This window comes from Silurus meridionalis, chromosome 8 (genome assembly GCF_014805685.1).
Source record: "Silurus meridionalis isolate SWU-2019-XX chromosome 8, ASM1480568v1, whole genome shotgun sequence".
In the NCBI taxonomy this organism is placed as follows: Eukaryota; Metazoa; Chordata; class Actinopteri; order Siluriformes; family Siluridae; genus Silurus; species Silurus meridionalis.
This window is the reverse complement of record NC_060891.1, coordinates 6,241,031-6,260,454: the sequence shown is the minus strand read 5'-3', so window position 1 is coordinate 6,260,454 and position 19,424 is coordinate 6,241,031. Positions and strand designations below refer to the sequence as shown.

At 36.2% G+C, this 19,424-nt stretch overlaps 1 protein-coding gene across 3 annotated transcripts; it reads right to left on the bottom strand.

The window, feature by feature from the left end:
- Positions 1 to 888: 888 nt before the first annotated feature.
- On the bottom strand, positions 889 to 17,606 carry spint1a (serine peptidase inhibitor, Kunitz type 1 a). 3 transcript variants are annotated; one of them, XM_046856064.1, is made up of 11 exons: positions 17,398 to 17,606; positions 16,514 to 16,937; positions 15,522 to 15,682; positions 15,120 to 15,261; positions 7,336 to 7,506; positions 5,785 to 5,832; positions 5,423 to 5,554; positions 4,816 to 4,866; positions 4,526 to 4,708; positions 2,692 to 2,751; positions 889 to 2,437 (listed from the first exon to the last, which is right to left on the bottom strand). In XM_046856064.1, the coding sequence occupies exons 2-11, from the start codon at positions 16,920 to 16,922 to the stop codon at positions 2,247 to 2,249; spliced, it is 1,548 nt and encodes a 515-aa protein (XP_046712020.1). In that variant the 5' UTR covers positions 16,923 to 16,937; positions 17,398 to 17,606; the 3' UTR covers positions 889 to 2,246. The 3 variants fall into 3 exon arrangements, with proteins under 3 accessions (XP_046712020.1, XP_046712019.1, XP_046712018.1); XM_046856063.1 differs by lacking the exon at positions 5,785 to 5,832 and adding an exon at positions 7,114 to 7,161 and having other exon boundaries at positions 16,514 to 16,934; positions 17,398 to 17,603; XM_046856062.1 differs by having other exon boundaries at positions 16,514 to 16,934; positions 17,398 to 17,603.
- Between the last annotated feature and the right edge of the window lie 1,818 nt (positions 17,607 to 19,424).

Here is a 19,424-nt window from a genome sequence, read left to right as displayed (position 1 = left end):
AAGGACCTTGTTTACATTTGAAAACATTAATATGGCATTTACATTGAGTCCTACTGACATTCAGGAAAAAAAACTTGTACTAAACTGTCTGTTTGTGGTGGTGACCTTAAGAGTATAGGCTTATGTGTATGTTTTACCTAGAATGCTGAATGCATTGTATTAAAAACGAAGCTTTTCGAAGTGAAGATGTAAAGCAAATTTAGGTTAATTCACTATATTTAATATTAAATCAAATATATTTACATTTAATTATATATAATACAATTAAGCAGTAGATGGCATACAAGCATCTGAAAGTAGGAGGAAGCAGGTGAAAGAACAGGAAGCTTTTGTGGTATGTGTGGGTAAATGTTTGCAGCTCTTATCTCACTACAACAGGAAAGACCCCTCAACATCTACTATTATCTTGTTTTATAGCAAACTGAGAAGTGTTTATTGATAGCAAACTGTAAATTGTTTATTCACTATTTAATCACATGTCAAATAGCATTAGTAAAGCTCTAGACTATAATTTGTTAAAGACCCTAATTAATCTGTAATGTAATTAATATTGTCCCACCCGAGTGGGTCAGTAGGGAATACAGCATTAAAGATTTCGTCAAGTGAATGGGAGAAGTAGCGAGCAATGTGCAGGCCACATGTGTTTTCACCTGTTTGTAGTTGATAAGATTTAAAGTTAATCAACAATTAGAATTTTCAGTGTGTTTCCTTAAGTGGTTCTTATAATTGGACTAAACTTATAGCAGTGTGTGTGCGCATCAGTGTTTTAACCCAAGTACTAGAGGATAATGGAATACCCACTCGTGTTAACAGTTAGGCTGAAAAGCATTAAGTTCAAAAATGAAACAAAAAACATCTCCCAATGAGTCGATCAGAAAATCACAGAAATGCATAATATACATATGTTTTTATTGAATCTTTAAAAACAGATGTCAAACAAGATTTATTTATATGTACATAAAGAAGTGAACAAAATCACATTTAATTGTTTGAACTTAAACTATTAAAATCTGGTTTGTGGAAATGATTTTAACATTTTCTTAAATAGTTTTCATTTAACAATATAGTGATATTTATGAGCAATGAAACACTAAAAAAAAATTGTTTAAATGGTATATCCTTCTTAAACACTAACACTTTGCCAGGCCAAATCACATAAAATACATGCTTTTTTGAGTAGTTTTATTTTAAGTCAATCTAGACAGTCTAATTCTCATATCAAAGCAGATCTAAACATATAAATGAGAATATTTAACCCTGAGTACAGAGATGCTTATTAACAACCAGTATATCACAGTACATAAATCAAAACAGCTTTAGCTTTAAAGTATACAATATAGTTAATATACAAACAAACTAAAAAATATATAAAGTTAACAATCACCTTACCTCCTCAAAAGAAACACCTGATTTAAAGCAGGTGGACTGTTGCGATAAAATTAAGCACTAAGAAGCGAATCGTATCTCAAGAAAAAGGTTCTAAATTCAGTCCTGCTGCCACACTAATTTTCCTTAGTTTTTCCGATTTCTTTGCTAAAAGGCTCAGTGATTAGCGAACAATCTGGATCTGCTTATTTTTTTAACAGTATTAAAAGCAGTGTGGGTGTAAATTCCAGTCTTGGGGGTCACCATGTTTTGCAGAGTTTTGTAATTTTCCTGGCATTGGCTTCAGGCAGAAAGAAAAACCAGGCAAATGTGAAAATGTTGTCGTTCTGACTTGGGTGTTTATGCGTTGCTATTTCATTTACTAGAAAATATTATGGTGCTTTTTATGTAATGTGAACTTGTATTAGCATACATCTGTGTTCATGTAAAACATGACTGCAATTCCTTCTAATTTTAAGTAAAGCTGAAGTGGGGGGAAATCCACTAAATCCCCTTCTCCAGTTAAAAAAAAAAAAAGAGAAATTATTTAAAAACATTATTAAGGAAACATAGCTTGCATATGTAGGCAGTTGCCGCTTTACCAGATTTACTTAAAGAATCAGAGGCGGTAGGGAGTCAAAAAAAATTTCCACCAGAATTCCTATCGCGTTTTCTACCAAGAAAACCTTTCAGGGTGGTATACACAGTACAGTAATTCCAATACTTTGGGGATCATGAATGTAGCATTGAACATGTAACTCATATCATTAGCTAATATTCAAACCCTTAATGAACAGATTTGGGTGTTTATACAGCAGGAAATGCATACTGTGTTAGAATTAGAATACAGGACCGCTCTTGATGGACAAAGAAGGTGGGGATCAGATTGGTTTGGTAGTACTATTGTAGACAAGTTTCTCTGTGTCTTCTCCAAGATGTAGGTGGGTGCCGTTAGCAGACACGTGCTGGTGCCTTGGTTGGCGCTGCTTCCTGTCCTTCAAGAAGCAGTAACCAAGCACAGCTAACAAAATCAGGATGGCCAAACCCAGTGCAACAGCAATGGCAATGGACACTAAAAAAATTGAGAGACCAAGGAAGAAAAACATTGAATGGTAGTGTGATGGGTAAGAGATTGGAATAAACTACTACAAATATTAAAAGTATTTGCTTGACTAAGCATAAATTAATACATAATTATATACAATGCAATAACAATGGAATTACAATTAAACAAATTGTCCATGTCTGTTAGACCTTTAGATACTTTAATTTTAACATTTATTTTTCTTCTTCAGAAAACTGGAAAGCAGCTTATTAAACAATTACCTGATTGACCATCTTGTAACTGCTTTTCAAAAGTTGACCGTCTCTCATAAGCATCGTTCTCTGCATAACAAGTGCCAGACATTAATGATCATGCACATACAATTATAGCACTAATAGATAAATCCCACCAATACTGTAAACCATGATCTCTCAAATATAGACAAATACACTAAATACACATTATAGACAAATACACTTAATATTTTCTTTTATATATTATATTACATTACAATCAGGCGTAACATTATGACCACCACCGACAGGTGAAGTGAAAAACATAGATTATAAGCAGGAAAAATGGGCAAGCTTGTGGAGTGTTCAAAGTCTGCAGTGGTCATTATTTATTAAAAGTGGTCCAAGAAAGGAATAGTGGTGAACTGCCGACAGGGTCATGGGTGTCCATGGCTCATTGATGCATGTGGGGAGTGAAAGCTGGCCTGTGTGTTTCAATCCAGTAAAGGAGCTCAAATTGCTGAAAAAGTTAATGCTGGTTCTGATCAAAAGGGTGTCAGAATACATCGCAGAGTCAAGTTTGCCAGCCCATGCTGACCCCTGTCCACCACTGAAAGCGCCAACAAAGGGCACGTGAGCATCAGAACTGGACCACGGAGCAATGGAAGAAGATGGCCTGGTCTAATGGAGCACTTAAAAATTTTTTTTACATCACTTGAATGACCGAGTTCATGTGTGTCGCTTGCCTGGGGAACACATGGCACCAGGATGCACTATGGGAAGAAGCCAAGGCAATTGGCTGGGAAACCTTGGGTTCAATTATCCATGTGGATGTTAATTAAACACGTACTACCCACCTAAGCATAATGTGCCCGGCCACAAAGCAAAAATGGTTTAGGACTGGTTTGAGGAGCACAACAACGAGTCTGAGGTGTTGACTTGGCCTCCAAATTCCCCAGATCTCAATCGAATCGAGCATCTGTGGGATGTGCTGGACAATCCATGAAGGCCCAACCTCACAACTCAAAAGACTTAAAGGATCTCTTGCCAACATCTTGGTACCAGATACCACAGCATACCTTCAGGAGCCTAGTGGAGTCTGAGCCTCGACGGGTCAGTACTGTTTTGGCAGCAAAAGTGGGACCAACACAATATAAGGCAGGTGGTCATAATGTTATACCTGATCGGTGTATTATATAATATTATGAGAAAAAAAGCCACAAAATAATCCACAAACAAGACACAATAGTCAATAAGACACAATAATAAATGTGTTTGTGCAAAATGAATGATTTTACACAAATAGTTCAGTCGAAAAAATGTTTAAGCAAGATGTATGGAAAAAAGTAATTGAACACCTAACTTTCCAGCCAAATGTTGTTCTTCCCCAAATTTTACCACAAAGTCGGAGGCACACAACTGTACAGCTTATCTTTGGATGTGGTAGCAATAAACTTTCACAAAACCATACACAAAACTTTATTTCACTTAAATTGCGAGACCTAAACCTGTTAGTTACTTAAAAAAAACGAATTTCCCTTTTGTTTAAAAAAAATTATATTTTTCAGATTATGCAAAATATATGAAAACGTATGTCGTATTTATACCACAACATAATTAAACTCTCTGATTGACTAAAAGTTGTAAGAATGATCCACTGGCTATATGAATTTGTGATCCATATTTTTCAGAGGGACTCAAACCACTATTATAAACAATGCAAAAAATTCAGTGGTTATTAAAAAGGAAACATATTACAATAAGAGACAAGGGAGTTGAAACATTAAAAAAGAATCTTTCTTTATAGGATATAATTAAAATGTATTTATGCATCATTTTATTTGTCTTATTATCGAGTGAAAGGCCTGTAGCCAAAACTCACCAGTTACTTTACTGCAAAGTGTCATGCAGTCCTCCTCAGAATTAAATTGGTTATCGTTGCCCTTGCAGCCACCATAGTTGAAGCGAATGCATTTCATTTCATATGGGTTGTAATACCACTTGGTAGTGCTCTCCCTGCATGGTCCGGTCACAGGAGGTTGTGTGCAATGGCTGGCTGTAATCACTTAATGGTGATAGTGAAAGATAGGAATTAGAAGTAAGAAAGAATCCATGTAATGTATAAGTGGATTTTTTTTTATTATTAATTAATTATTAGCTGTTGATGCAAACCTTCCTTTTCCTCTACATCTAGGTCAAGCAATCTGCGAAACTTTGTGTCCACTGTGCCAGGAAAGAAATGCATTAATGTTAATATTATTCATAAATAATTAAATACAATAAAAAAAAAGGAGGATATGCTACCAAATTTCTACAAAAATCTTTGTTCCAGGGAAACACAACAAACAAACAGGGCTGACAATGTCAAAAGCTTACAAGGAAGCAATTATTAAGCATTTAGCTGTCTCTGCAGAAGAAGTGAAAGTAAAAGAAAACAACCAGGAAGTTTATTAAAATTATTCTGAATGCTTCTGCTCATCAAATTAACCGAAATGAGAAATGTTAGTAGCAACTAGCTAGTATTTAAAGTTGCTAGCTCATTATTACATGCTAATAGAAGCTAACTGCTGCTTAGGAGGCCCGAACATCAACAACTTAGAACTGTTTCTAGATCTATAACAAATCACAACTAATGTAGAAATCAAGCCCTGAATGACTATTAGTGAATTAAAACAATATTACTATCTGCATTATTATGAACGAAGCAGGACTATGTGACTAAATATTTAAGGAGATGAGAATCAAATTTCTGCAATACACCTTAACATTAAGTACTTACTATTTTTACACTGCTCTTCATCTGAGCCATCGCGGCATTGCTTCACCTGATCACATTCAAGTTCTTTATCTATGCAACATCCATTAGCACAGGTAAACTTATCTGGTTTACATGGCACACCACACTCCTCACCTGAAAAAGAGCCAATGTTTAAGTTCTTTATTAAAAAAGAAAATAGACTGATATAAGTATAATAAATAATATGTCTATACAACATAAGCCGTAACTTACCATGTCAAAAGAAAAGTAGATTTTTAATATTACATTTAGTGCTTACTGGTGGCTTGTAATGTAAACACTTTATAGTCCCAGAGTTTCACAGCTGAGTTATAGTTATATATAGTCTTACTTTATGCACTTACTTGGAAGTTCAACTGGACCATGCCTTCCTGACGATGGAAATGTATGAACTAAAACATTGAGGAGAATTATGCATTAGTAAGGTTTTAGATCTTGTTTGGGATGCCTACTAATACTAAATGATAATGGAATAATACAACAGAAATGTGTCAATTCAAGAAACATTTCTATTTTTCCCCATGTTTAATCATGTTACAATTATTCAGCAACAATAAACTGTATACCTGAAACTTTATCACATGCTTGTTTGCATTCGTCCTCAGACAGATAGTTATTGCGGTTTGGATTACAACCACCAAAATAGAACTTCTCACACTGCTCAGACAACGCATTGTAGTGCCAGCGAGGGAAGGAACCACGGCATGGTCCTATCTTCTTAGGCACCAGGCAGTGGTCTAGAAATAGAGGAATTGTAAGAAAAAAAAAAAACAATTAAACATGCATAGGTAAATGAGATAAATCATAAAAGTGGCATCTCAATTTCGGAGGTTTTCCACTGTGGCAGCTTGTCCATAGGGACTTGTGGGGAACCATTTATATATCAGCCTTTCAATTTTCATAGTCCTCATTTAGACCATTAATTCATTTGCCTTTGAGGCTCATGCAAATAATATTACCAGGGTCGCCTTCTTTCACCTTAAACATTTTGCTAAAATTAGAAATATGATGTCGTTACAGGATGCAGAAAAACTAGTTAATGCTTTTGTTATATCTAGAATTACATTACTGTAATGCATTACTGTCTTGGTGTTCAAGTAACTACATAAATGTCCATCAGAAGGAGTCGACAATTTGTATCCACACAGACTGATCAGGTGCTTGTTCGGTCTCTTGTCATTTCAAGACTGAACAACTACAACTGTCTGCTGGCAGGTCTACCCCTGAATGCAAAACATTCTCTGCAAATGATCTAAAACGCAGCTATGCGACTTGTTTTTAAACTGCCTAAGTTCTCCCACACTGAATCATCAGCTAAAACAGAAAGGAACAAAAAGCATTTTCTTTTCTTATTACAGCAACAAGCACCATATGGCCAAACACATGCAGGCACCTGATTATCACACCTGTATGTGGGGCATTCCTAAACTATTGCCACAAATTTGGAAGCACACACTGGTGGTCTCTGTTGTTTAGGTTTAATAATAATAATAATAATAATAATAAAATAAAGGTCTCTTGTAAACAAAATGAACAAATTGCAGCTTCACATAACAATGACTGACTGGATTTTAAAAAACAAGAACATTATTTTTATAAAACCATGGCTTTGCTAGTTTACCCAACAGGCCCACTGAGCTAGAGTTATATATAGTCTTACTTTATGCACTTACTTGGAAGTTCAACTGGACCATGCCTTCCTGACGATGGAAATGTATGAACTAAAACATTGAGGAGAATTATGCATTAGTAAGGTTTTAGATCTTGTTTGGGATGCCTACTAATACTAAATGATAATGGAATAATACAACAGAAATGTGTCAATTCAAGAAACATTTCTATTTTTCCCCATGTTTAATCATGTTACAATTATTCAGCAACAATAAACTGTATACCTGAAACTTTATCACATGCTTGTTTGCATTCGTCCTCAGACAGATAGTTATTGCGGTTTGGATTACAACCACCAAAATAGAACTTCTCACACTGCTCAGACAACGCATTGTAGTGCCAGCGAGGGAAGGAACCACGGCATGGTCCTATCTTCTTAGGCACCAGGCAGTGGTCTAGAAATAGAGGAATTGTAAGAAGAAAAAAAAAAAATGAAACATGCATAGGTAAATGAGATAAATCATAAAAGTGGCATCTCAATTTCGGAGGTTTTCCACTGTGGCAGCTTGTCCATAGGGACTTGTGGGGAACCATTTATATATCAGCCTTTCAATTTTCATAGTCCTCATTTAGACCATTAATTCATTTGCCTTTAAGGCTCATGCAAATAATATTACCAGGGTCGCCTTCTTTCACCTTAAACATTTTGCTAAAATTAGAAATATGATGTCGTTACAGGATGCAGAAAAACTAGTTAATGCTTTTGTTATATCTAGAATTACATTACTGTAATGCATTACTGTCTTGGTGTTCAAGTAACTACATAAATGTCCATCAGAAGGAGTCGACAATTGTATCCACACAGACTGATCAGGTGCTTGTTCGGTCTCTTGTCATTTCAAGACTGAACAACTACAACTGTCTGCTGGCAGGTCTACCCCTGAATGCAAAACATTCTCTGCAAATGATCTAAAACGCAGCTATGCGACTTGTTTTTAAACTGCCTAAGTTCTCCCACACTGAATCATCAGCTAAAACAGAAAGGAACAAAAAGCATTTTCTTTTCTTATTACAGCAACAAGCACCATATGGCCAAACACATGCAGGCACCTGATTATCACACCTGTATGTGGGGCATTCCTAAACTATTGCCACAAATTTGGAAGCACACACTGGTGGTCTCTGTTGTTTAGGTTTAATAATAATAATAATAATAATAATAAAATAAAGGTCTCTTGTAAACAAAATGAACAAATTGCAGCTTCACATAACAATGACTGACTGGATTTTAAAAAACAAGAACATTATTTTTTATAAAACCATGGCTTTGCTAGTTTACCCAACAGGCCCACTGAGCTAGAGGGTTCCAGCAAAAAGAAAGTGCATGGGAACTCCACGCATGGGTGCTCTGCTAATTTAGTACATAAGGTAGGTGCACTACTTATTTGTAGATTATTATATTTACTGCAATTTTGCAAAATCCAAAACAAACAATAACCAAAAATTTAAACCAAAAGACAAACCCTTCATATATCAACAATCTGTGAAGTGCAGAAATTTTTCTTCCATAAAAACAGGTTATTTCTCTTTAAGTATATCATACTGGACAGGCAATCATAGATAATTAGACTGAGATACTCCAGTGAATTTAATCGACCAATAATTGCAGTCATATGGCCAAGGAATAAAACAGTTATAAACCTAAAAAAATTAAAATGCCTGACCAAGCACCCAGAACATTTTCAGCCATTTTTGAGTGAGTAGCTTATATGCTTTGATTAACCAGAAAAGAAAACACACTAAACCATGCTTACAGAAATATTTCTGAGGTGTAAAAGATAATTTCACTAACCTCATTTGGGTCAGTCTGATCTCATTTAATCAAGCTACCAAATACTTGCCACTTATCAAAGTATGAAATCATCAGTGAAGATGTTTGTGTGAAATCTTTGATAATTTATAAAACATTCACAGCTCAATACTTTGTTAAAGCACCTTTAGCACAAATTACAGCCTTAGGTCTTTTTGAGTATGATGCTAAAAACCTCACACCTATTATTGAGAGTTTCTTCCATTCTTCCTTGCAGAACCTCTCAAGCTCCATCAGGTTGGATAAGGCACATCAAGGACAATAGCAGTGCACAGCCATTTTCAGATCTCTCCGGAGATGTTCAAATAGGTTCAAGTCTGGGCTCTGGCTTGGCCACTCAAGGACATTTACAGAGTTGTCCCCTGGCCATGCCTTTGTTATCTTGGCTGTGTGCTTAGTGTCATTGTTCTGTTGGAAGATGAACCGTCGCCCCGCTCTGAGGTCCAGAGCACTCTGAAGCAGGTTTTCATCAAGAATGTCTCTGTACATTGCTGCATTCATCTTTCCCACAATCCTGACTAGTTTCCCCCAGTTACTGCCACTAGAAAACATCCCCACAGTGTGATGTAAAGATTGTATTGGCCAGGTGATGAGCAGTGGCTAGGTTCCTCTAGACATGGCGCTCACTCTTTGTTTCATCAGACCAGTTTTGGCAAACTTCAGGTGTGCCGTCATGTGCCTTTTACTGAGGAGTGGCTTCCGTCTGGCCACTCTACCATACAGGCCTGATTGGTGGAGTGCTATAGAGATGGTTGTCCTTCTGGAAGGTTTTCCTCTCTCCACAGAGAAACGCTGTAGCTCATTCAGAGTGACCATCGGGTTCTTGGCCATGTCCCTGACTAAGGCTCTTCTCCCCGATCGCTCTGTTTGGCTGGGTGGCCTGCTCTGGAAGAGTCCTGGTAGTTCCAAACGTCTCCCATTTATGGATGATGGTGGCCACTGTGCTCATTGGGACCTTCAATACTGCAGACTCTTTTCTGCACCCTTTCCCAGGTATGTGCCTCAAGACAATCCTGTCTCTAAGGTTTAGAGACAATTGGCTTGGTTTGTGCTCTGACATGCACTGTTAAAATCAACTGAATTTACCACTGGTGGAATCCAATGAAGTTTTAGAAACATCTAAAATTTGCAAAGATTTCAAACAAACTTCTTTCACGTCGTCATTATTTGGTTTTGTTTGTAGAATTTTGAGAAAATAATAAATTTAATCCATTTAGAAGCAAAACTTTAACATAACAAAATGTGGAAAAACTGATGCGCTGAGAATACTTTCCGGATGCACAGTACGTCTGAACCCTATTATAAACTGTGCATTAAGGATCACTTCCCTAATGCAAAATCCAATTAGAAGCACACGTACCAGCTCCTCCCATCCCAGTTACACACATTTAAACAGCGACTCTTGTACCAGAACCACCTTCCTAATATCGAATCGGTCTTCCTTTTTCTGCCAAAACAGCTCTGACTAATCAAGAAATGAGATCCACAAGCACATTAGATTGAGTGCTTGATCAGATTGAGATCTAGTGCCCAGCTTTTATAGTGCACCATGTTGCCATTTCTTCTCCAACACACAGGCAAATCAGCATTTGAACCTGGAGCAGTCTGTAGCTTTGCAGCCCTACATATACACACACACACACACACACACACCTTTCTTTAATAGCCAGCATTCGTTTCTAGTTATAGTAATGCTTCTGTGTGATCAGACGAGTTAGGCTAGCCTTCACTCCACACACATAAAAATGGACCTGGGGCATCCATAACACTGTCAGGGATCGTCTTCCCTTGAACAATTTCTGGTAGGTTCCAACCACAGTATACCAGAAACACTCCACAACCTGCCATTTTGGGGATGTTCTGACCCAGTCCTCTAGTAATCACAATATTGCCATTGTCAAAGTCATTCAGATCCATATGCTTGCCAGCGGTTTTAATGCTATGGCTTATAATTGTACATCCATATGTCGCAGCAAAGGCCACTTGAAACAATTAAAGGTCAAGCTAAACAATACTTTTTCTTCCACTCAACTTATTCATGAGCAGTTAATAAAAAAAACAGGCCAAGCATGTGACATTTGAGCCATTTATTTAATTGCATAAGAAATTAGATGTAAGCTGATGAGCTTGAACCACACATCAGCAACTGCACCAGTCCTTGTATAATATTTCTATAGAACACAGGCCAAATGAATGAAAATTAAAAGGCTTTTATGATCAACCAATAAAAACAAATAATTTTCACTGAATATTAAGCCCTAATATTCACATAAGCATATGCCATCTGACAACCAACAGTGACAGTAGCTTTCAGTCTTACACCCTTTGTGCTCTGTACAAACAAGCAACCTCAGAGCAATACAATGAAACGCATAATTCCTTAGATTTATTTTTCTCTTATTTCTCAAGTATATTCACCAACATCCATCCTTTCCAACTTAGTGAGAGGATTGGTCAAATGCAGGAATAAAAAAAACTATTGAGTGGGGTGGAAACAACCCTCATCTCGATGTGGCTAAGACTACTGTGGTCTCTTTTCTTCCTGAAGTTGACCACTACCAGTAAACATCACTGGATGGGATGCTGGCCTGATTGGCACATTAAAATATAGTGGTGACTTTAAAAACAGGGCTGTACTAATGAAAGGTAAACATGTGGCCTCAGTCTAGGAAATGGGTAAAAAGACTAAGCTTCCTAAGTTTGCTTAGGTCAATTATTGTTTATTAGTTTGTTGAGCTTCCACAGCTTCCATTTCTCTGTTTCTAATAGCTACAATGGCAGCTGACTCTGCCCTGGTATTCTCACTGGTTTTGATATTGTAATGGAAAGGAGGACACTAAGCAAACTAGTGTCCCTCATGGACAGTGTATTAGAAACCACGCATAATCTATTAGTCAAATAGCAAAACGCATTCAGCATCAGACTTGTTCAGCTCCACTGAAGTGAGAAATGGTAGAGGAGGTCTTGTCTATCAGCATCACTTTACCAGGATATTAGTGTGCATTAGCAACTATTTCTAGGCAAAGCACATTAAACATCTAATTGCATTTTTTACTTGCTAACTCATATATGTAATTGTACTATTCAATGGTTTGTGTACACTATGCTGATCACATCAACACTGCTACATATCTACTGTTATGACTCCTACTTACATTTACTTGGATGACTAGTGTTCACAGTGATATTTATTACTTTATTTTTTACTATTTACTTTTATTTTACTATTCATTTACATTTACTACAATATTTACTATTTTATACTAAAGAGGCTGTTGTATGTCTTTTTTCTGTGTTTCATAATGTGATCTATAGTAGTGGAGGGGGAGGGGGGAACCCACCTCAACCCATATAAACATCCGCAGACAATCTGAAAAGGCTACTTCATCAGAATACTATTCATGCATTCTCATCAAAATGACTCACCTCAAAAGCGAAGTGAAGCTAATTAATCATGGACTGTTCACTGAAACTCACACGCAGCTGACAAAAAGATGAGTGTCTGGCTTCTCAATCCCTGCTTGTGAAACTCAAGATTAAAAACCAGCTCAACTAGTTTCAGTACCTCAAACATGAAAGCATATCTCAAAACAAGACACATTTCCACTTTCTTCTCACACACTCGTCCATTAAGTTTGCTTTTTTCACCTTTATTGAACAGAACTCCCTCTGTGTATTTTCTTAGTGACATTTGATTGGGGTGAAGAGCTTTTTAAATTAGTCAAATTTTATTTCAAATAAAGAGCAGTTGCTATATATTTCTTTGGTTTAGATCACCTACAACACACATGATATATCTAATCATTTTGTCTAGTTACTAAGGTTGGTGTTTTTATTTTTTTTATGGTGAAAGATCACCCTAGTTTTAAAATGTAATTCCATTATGTGGAATTATGTATTCCATTTGTATGTGGGAAAACTAAACAAAAATTCCAACAAGCACACAAGCAAAATAAAAAGGAACCAAATTATGTAAGAAATATGTGAATATGAATAACAAATACATATGAAATGTCATTTGCAAACAAGTACACAGATTATTGTGAACAAAAAAGATTTACAAACAAACAAATTAGTATTTTTAGCACATCAAACAACGAGAACATTACAAGTCAACATTACACAGGTAGTCCTCTACTTACGATGGAGATACGTTACGACGACCCCATCGTAAGTCGAAGATGGTATTATGACTGTGACAGTGTTTCCTGCTTCATGCTGATTTATAATTTTCATTTTCTGCTCTAAACTGGTGGATTTTTTCCCACTACCAGCAGGAGACATACTTGGGCGCTTGGAAGACATTCATTTAAAATTGCTGTTTGAAATCGTTTGAAACAGAAAGAAATTACACACCGAGACAACTTTACTCCCTGGACTGCTAGCAAGAGTGGGGAATCTCACAGGGGGAGAGACACGCTTAGCCCAGCTTACATTGTACATTGCTGCCTGTGCCTGTTGCGCTCAATTTTCTGTATTTTTACAATTTTGTCGTATCGTTATCGGTATTGTAAAATCGGAAAAAAAAACATAAGTCATACCATCGTAACTCGGGGACCATCTGTATGTGGGCAATATCTTGTATTAATAGAGATATCTAATCTTACCTAAAAGACAAACCAACAACCAAATTCTTGAACATTTTTGAAGTGAGTCAATATCTTGTGCTTTATTTGAAATATTTAAAATATATATTTATATATATTTATATATTCCAAATGCAAGCCAACAGTACAGCAACACCTTGGTTCTGTTTAACATATGCCATTACAGAGCAATTTCATTCAGATTCCTCCCAAAACGTTTGCTCGACAAGCCCAAAAAGATTCTTCTTCCAAGAACCCAAGCTGAATAAGTGATTAGGATATTTAAATAACTTGCTTTCAGTTATATATTAAAGCAATTCAAAAACTGGTGGCCTTTTTGACCTGTTTCATTCATTTACAAAATAACCCTACATTTTAAACACATTATTATTGATTAAGACTTGACTAAACCAAAGTTTTTATTTTCAGGCTGATGACATTTTTTCATCTTTAAAGGTCTAATGAACACACATTCGTACCGAACTTTTTTTGTTACAGGGCTTTTTACGTGCAGAACATAGTTCTAATTTGAGTTCCTTCAGGAACATATTAAGTGGTGGACCACAAATTTGTTTAGTCTCCACCTCACACATTCAGCCAATTTTTAATTACTATTAAACTTGAAAACATACACAACAATGCCAGTGGTATAAAAAAGAAACTAGAGATAGTGCAGTTCCACTGTGGCTACTCACTCCGTACCGTAAATAAGATTTGTTTTGCATTGCTTTGCGCATGCACGAAATCACGTCACTGTTTTACGGCAGTCTAGAGAAATGTATTCATTAGCGTTTGCTTCAAGAATTTCTCTTTAAAGGGAAAAATTATGACAGTTCCACATATTGAGGGAGTTAATAAATGAAGGATGGAAGAAATGTATGCTGAAATAAGTAGAACAGTTGTAAATCATATCTTTAGAAAATGAATATTAAATATAAAACACACATCTGTATTTCCCAAATGGGGTCTAACAAATGTAAAATATTTCATTTTTCCATTTATTTAATTTTATTGAATCAATTTTATTTGTGGCAATTTAACTGATTACTCAATTTAATCAATATTATAATTGTTTTTATTTAATTTAAAATAGTTTTAAAAATGTAAACTGTTGCCGTTCACAAACGTTGATAATAATAATAACAAAAAATTGACAAGCAATTTTATGTTTTACGTTTCTTCTCCCTGACAATAACGAAATTGTGCCGAACCGTGACCTAAAAACCGCAAACTTTGTGTATCGTTGACCCCTATTCATCTTCTATAATTATTAATCAGGGCTGCAGTGGATCTGGAGCCAATCCCAGGAAAGACTATGTGCAAGGTGGAAAAATTCATCCAGATGGGTTACCAATCCATTCCAGGGCACCATGTACACACACCTAGGCTAATTAAGGTGTGATCAATCTGCCCACAGGCATGTTATTGAAGAGAAACTAGAAAACCCAAATCCCCCATGATCACAAGGAGCACACTATATGTTTACATAAAAAATTATAGTAAATGATTTTTGCTAACAGAACACTTTTATATACACAGCATTAACTGAATTAATTCACTTATTTTGGCGAGTTAATAGAAAACGCAGGTTTATGTAAAGAGAAATACTCACGGTGTGACTGCTCAGGTGTGAGGACCAAGATTGTAACCTCTGATGAGTCAGATTGCCCAGCAATATCCGTGACAGTCAGCCTGAACGTAAACACTCCAGCAGACAGGTTGGACACCTTCACTTCATCACCAAAAAGGGTTTTCTAAAAAAAATAAGTATATTAAATACAGACACCACTGTACTTCAAAATGCCGAGCTATCTATTTATCTCTGCTCAAAATGTGTGAGAAGTGTGAGGGTAAACGAGTGGTAGATTTACATGCTCTGCTTTTGTAATATCTCAATGAGTTTACAAAATGTGCCAGGTTCTTTAATGACAGCTTTTTGAAAATGGATAAACAGTTCCTGTCTTTCTAGTAATTGGAGAATAGAACCTGAAGAATTATGAAAATGGACACACACCTCAAGGATAGCTGCAGGGCTTCCAGAAACCTGCACCCACTGGTACTTAAGAGTTTGTTTGTGCTCATCCTTGCTCTCGAGGCCACTAAGAATCACCATATCATGAGGTTGCACCACTCTGTCCTGTCCTGCATTTGACTTAGGTGGTTGGTCCTTCTGATCTGCTCAACACAAGAAAGCAAACGGAAATAAACACGAACACATTTCAAAAGAATAGCAGTGAGAGCAGGCTGTTATGGTCCGCAATCTAACAAGTCATCACAGGTCTGAGGCATGTTCGCATGCTTGCGCTATTCATGAGTATTTTACCAGGAAGGGCAGGGGGGAATCTTGAATTACAGGAACTGTTTTTCGACTTGAGAACGCACAGGGAAAGCACAAACCATGCAAAGCGTTCACATTGAAGATATGAAAAAGATTCTGACTGATGTGATCCAAAACCAAGGTTTATATTGTGTCCAAGGCTATTTCACATTAACTCAATTAAACAGAAATAAAAAGTAAAAAAATGAATTTATCTGTACTTAATCTATAAACTATGAATGAATGTGGAACATGGCAACACAGCAGAGATGTTTTTCAGAACCAAAAGAAAAGAAAGATCATAACATAACATAACATATCCATAACAGACCAGACCACAGAAAATGTGAATGTACAGAAAAATGCACTTGGGGGGAAAAACAAAACAACAAAATTTTTATGCAGCTTGGTGGTAGTAGGATCCAACCTCACCACCTTCTATTCAGAAGTGCAATGTCCGACCCACCATACAACCTCATACGACATTCTATTTTAATGTCACGTTGTGTTTATTTCAGTCATTATACTTTACTGATATTTGTTATCAGTTTATATTGTTTCTGCTCGGCAACTAAATCAAGCATTAATATCGAACAAGTATCTTGTAACACGTATCTGTCCAGATTTATATTCTTTTACCACCAACTGAATTGAAAGAACACATTTATACTTTTATTATCTACACTTACCTGGGTTATAGTCCTTCAGGTAGCTGTCAAAAACCGAGGTCAGCATGTAGTTGCTGAAACCCTTCCTTCGGAAAAAGCGGCACACTTTCTTCTGCTTGTACAAACAGCTGAACAGAAAGCAGGTCTTGATGGTCCCCTCCTGATCTCCGTTCTCCATTAGGGCCAGGTTACACTCGGACTTTTCGCAGCACGCCGACACACACTCTTTCACCCCGGTCACTTTTGGAGACCCGAGGAACTGGGCTCCATCCTTCACTGACTCATCAGTATCTAAAACAAAGTCTTCCTTTCCTTTGGTGAACTTGTTGAAGCACTGATCTCCAGTGTTCTGAGCCAGAATAAGTGTTTGCAGCAGCGAGGTGGAGAGAACTAATACACAGGTCCAGTAGGTGGTCATCGTCATGATCATGGGGTCCCTTGTCTGCTTTGAATCAGAACCAGAATCAGCTTGATTGCCAAGTATCAGGATTGCATTTGTCATGGTGTGCTGGTGTTATTATGCAAAATATACAAACTAGAAAAATATAATAATAAATTCATAAAATAAAGACATTGACGGTTTGTCCAGTGTATGTAAAAGTGAGACAGTGGAAATCTTTTTTCCAAATAAGGTAACAAGTAATGTGATTAATCTAAATGCAAAACAAACAAACAAATCTTCTTAATACAGTGAGAATTCTTACTATGTAGTCTCACACCCCAGACCTCTTAGCAGGATAGGGGATGAGGAAGTTTATTAAATAAACAACGAACACTGTTTTCAGAAAAAGGTAGAAGCTCAGGTAGAAACCATTAGCCGAGTACAGATAAAAGCCTATGGAGGGATGTTACATCTCGGCGGGCCTTTGAGCGAAACAGACAAAAACAAATTGAACGCGTCTTACCTGTAAAATTCTTTTAACACAAAATATTTCTTCACTCCTCCTTTAATTTAAGAAAAAGCGATTGAAAAGGGAAAAAAAAAGTAACTTTTAATAAGTTTCAGGACAGAATAAAGACGTGCGCCTCTCTCCACAGGTGTGTACCGATACCTGGGGAACAGGAAGTGAAATTCGATACGAGAGCACACTTACGTACTAGACAGTAGACTAGACTAGGCTTTTGTATTCTGCTGCAGTCTAGCATACTGCACAGTACAGGAGTACGCATACACCCTCGCAGCCAGTGTTACGTGATCTGGCACTCCTCTCTGACGCAGTCCAACAAGAAACTCACCCGAGAGGAAATTGTCTTTAACAGCTCACATGAACTCACGTGCTTTTCGACTTACAGTCTTCTCACCAAATGATTATTATAACGAATAACAATATTTTATGTCTTGAAATAGTCATAGCTAAATATTTCACGTAGACATCTTTCCACCATCTCTCCAAACTCTGCTATTATATATATATATATATATATATATATATATATATATATATATATATATATACTCCTGGTTCATGAGTCTCACCAAACTTTTTATTCATTTTTTTATTTTATTCATAACTTCAAAGAAACAGCAGTCATGAAAACCGATTATATTTTTCATGGCCTCTAGGTGGCGATCAGACATAAACCTGTAGCTGCAGAGTTGATATTTATAACAACAATAATAATAATCATAATCATAATAATCATCATCATAATAATAATTATAATAATAGGAAAAAAATAAGAAGAATGAGAATAATGATTGGTTAGGCACAGAAAGCTTTATTTTAAGGTGGATAAGTGACCCAAGTGTAATAATAATAATAATAATAATAATAATAATAATAATAATAATAATAATCATCATCATCATCATCATCATCATATTAAAAACACATTTAATTATATTTACATTCACATTTCAGGACCATGAAATTATATTTATAATTCTATGATAGATTTGAAACATAATTCTGTGAAAAAAATATTATATATATTATGTGATCATATAAAGAGAAGTGAGCAAAGACCTTAATTAGTTATATAATTAAATAATTGTAAATAGCTCTTAATAAGTAGGGGACTGCCAAATTCCATAAATGTGAATGTAAATGTTAATAATTAATAAACACACACACACACACACACATACATACATACATACATTCATGCACATTCACACCTAGGCAAATTAGCAAAGCCAGTATGGAAACCAGCATGTCTGTGGGAGGAAATTAGAAAACCTGGAGTAAACACACAGAGATTTACAAAGAATTAAGGATTAAATGTAAGATTAAATGATTGATTCTATGAATCAGCTCATTCAATTAATACTTATTTGGGTTGAGATCTGGGGAATTTGGTGTCATGTTTGTCATGTTCCCCAAACAATTCCTGAACAATGTTTGTAGTGTGGCAGGAAGCACTATCTTGCTGACAAAGGCCACTGCCATTATAGAATACTGTTGCAATGAAAGGATATTTTATACACAAATAAAAAAATAATAAAAGATGAGAAAAGAGGGAATGACATTGAGGGAGTGACATTGAGGGAATGACATTGCTCAGAGCATCTCCAAGGTGTCTATCATCAGCTAGATGTGCTGCATGACGAGATGCACAACATTGCTGTATAAGGCTGCTGGGTCGGTGTAAATCTCCAGGGTCTGAGAAAAACCTGTCCTTTAGACAGTACTGTAAGTTGATACTATTGACATATTGCAAACACACACACACACACACACACACACACACACACACACACACACACTCACAGATCCAACATAGTTTTATTTTGGACAAAACTTTACTTTACTTTACTTTACTTTACTTTACTTTATTTTTTACTTTACTTCACTTTACTTTAAAAAGCCTTTACTTTAAGAAGTAAAGGTCAGTCAATCTAAAACGCTCAGAACTTTAAATGTATTCCCAAGTGCAGTGGTGAAAGAGGCTCTAATGAGGATTGTTTTAGGAAAGAAAGACCAAGAGCTAT

Excerpts from the sequence above, each read along its gene's own strand:
- spint1a (XM_046856064.1), bottom strand. The coding sequence starts at position 16,922 with ATGATCATGACGATGACCACCTACTGGACCTGTGTATTAGTTCTCTCC. Across the intron at positions 15,683-16,513 it reads CCTGAAGGACTATAACCCAG|ATCAGAAGGACCAACCACCT; the intron begins GTAAGTGTAGAT and ends TGTGTTGAGCAG. Across the intron at positions 15,262-15,521 it reads GCCCTGCAGCTATCCTTGAG|AAAACCCTTTTTGGTGATGA; the intron begins GTGTGTGTCCAT and ends TATTTTTTTTAG.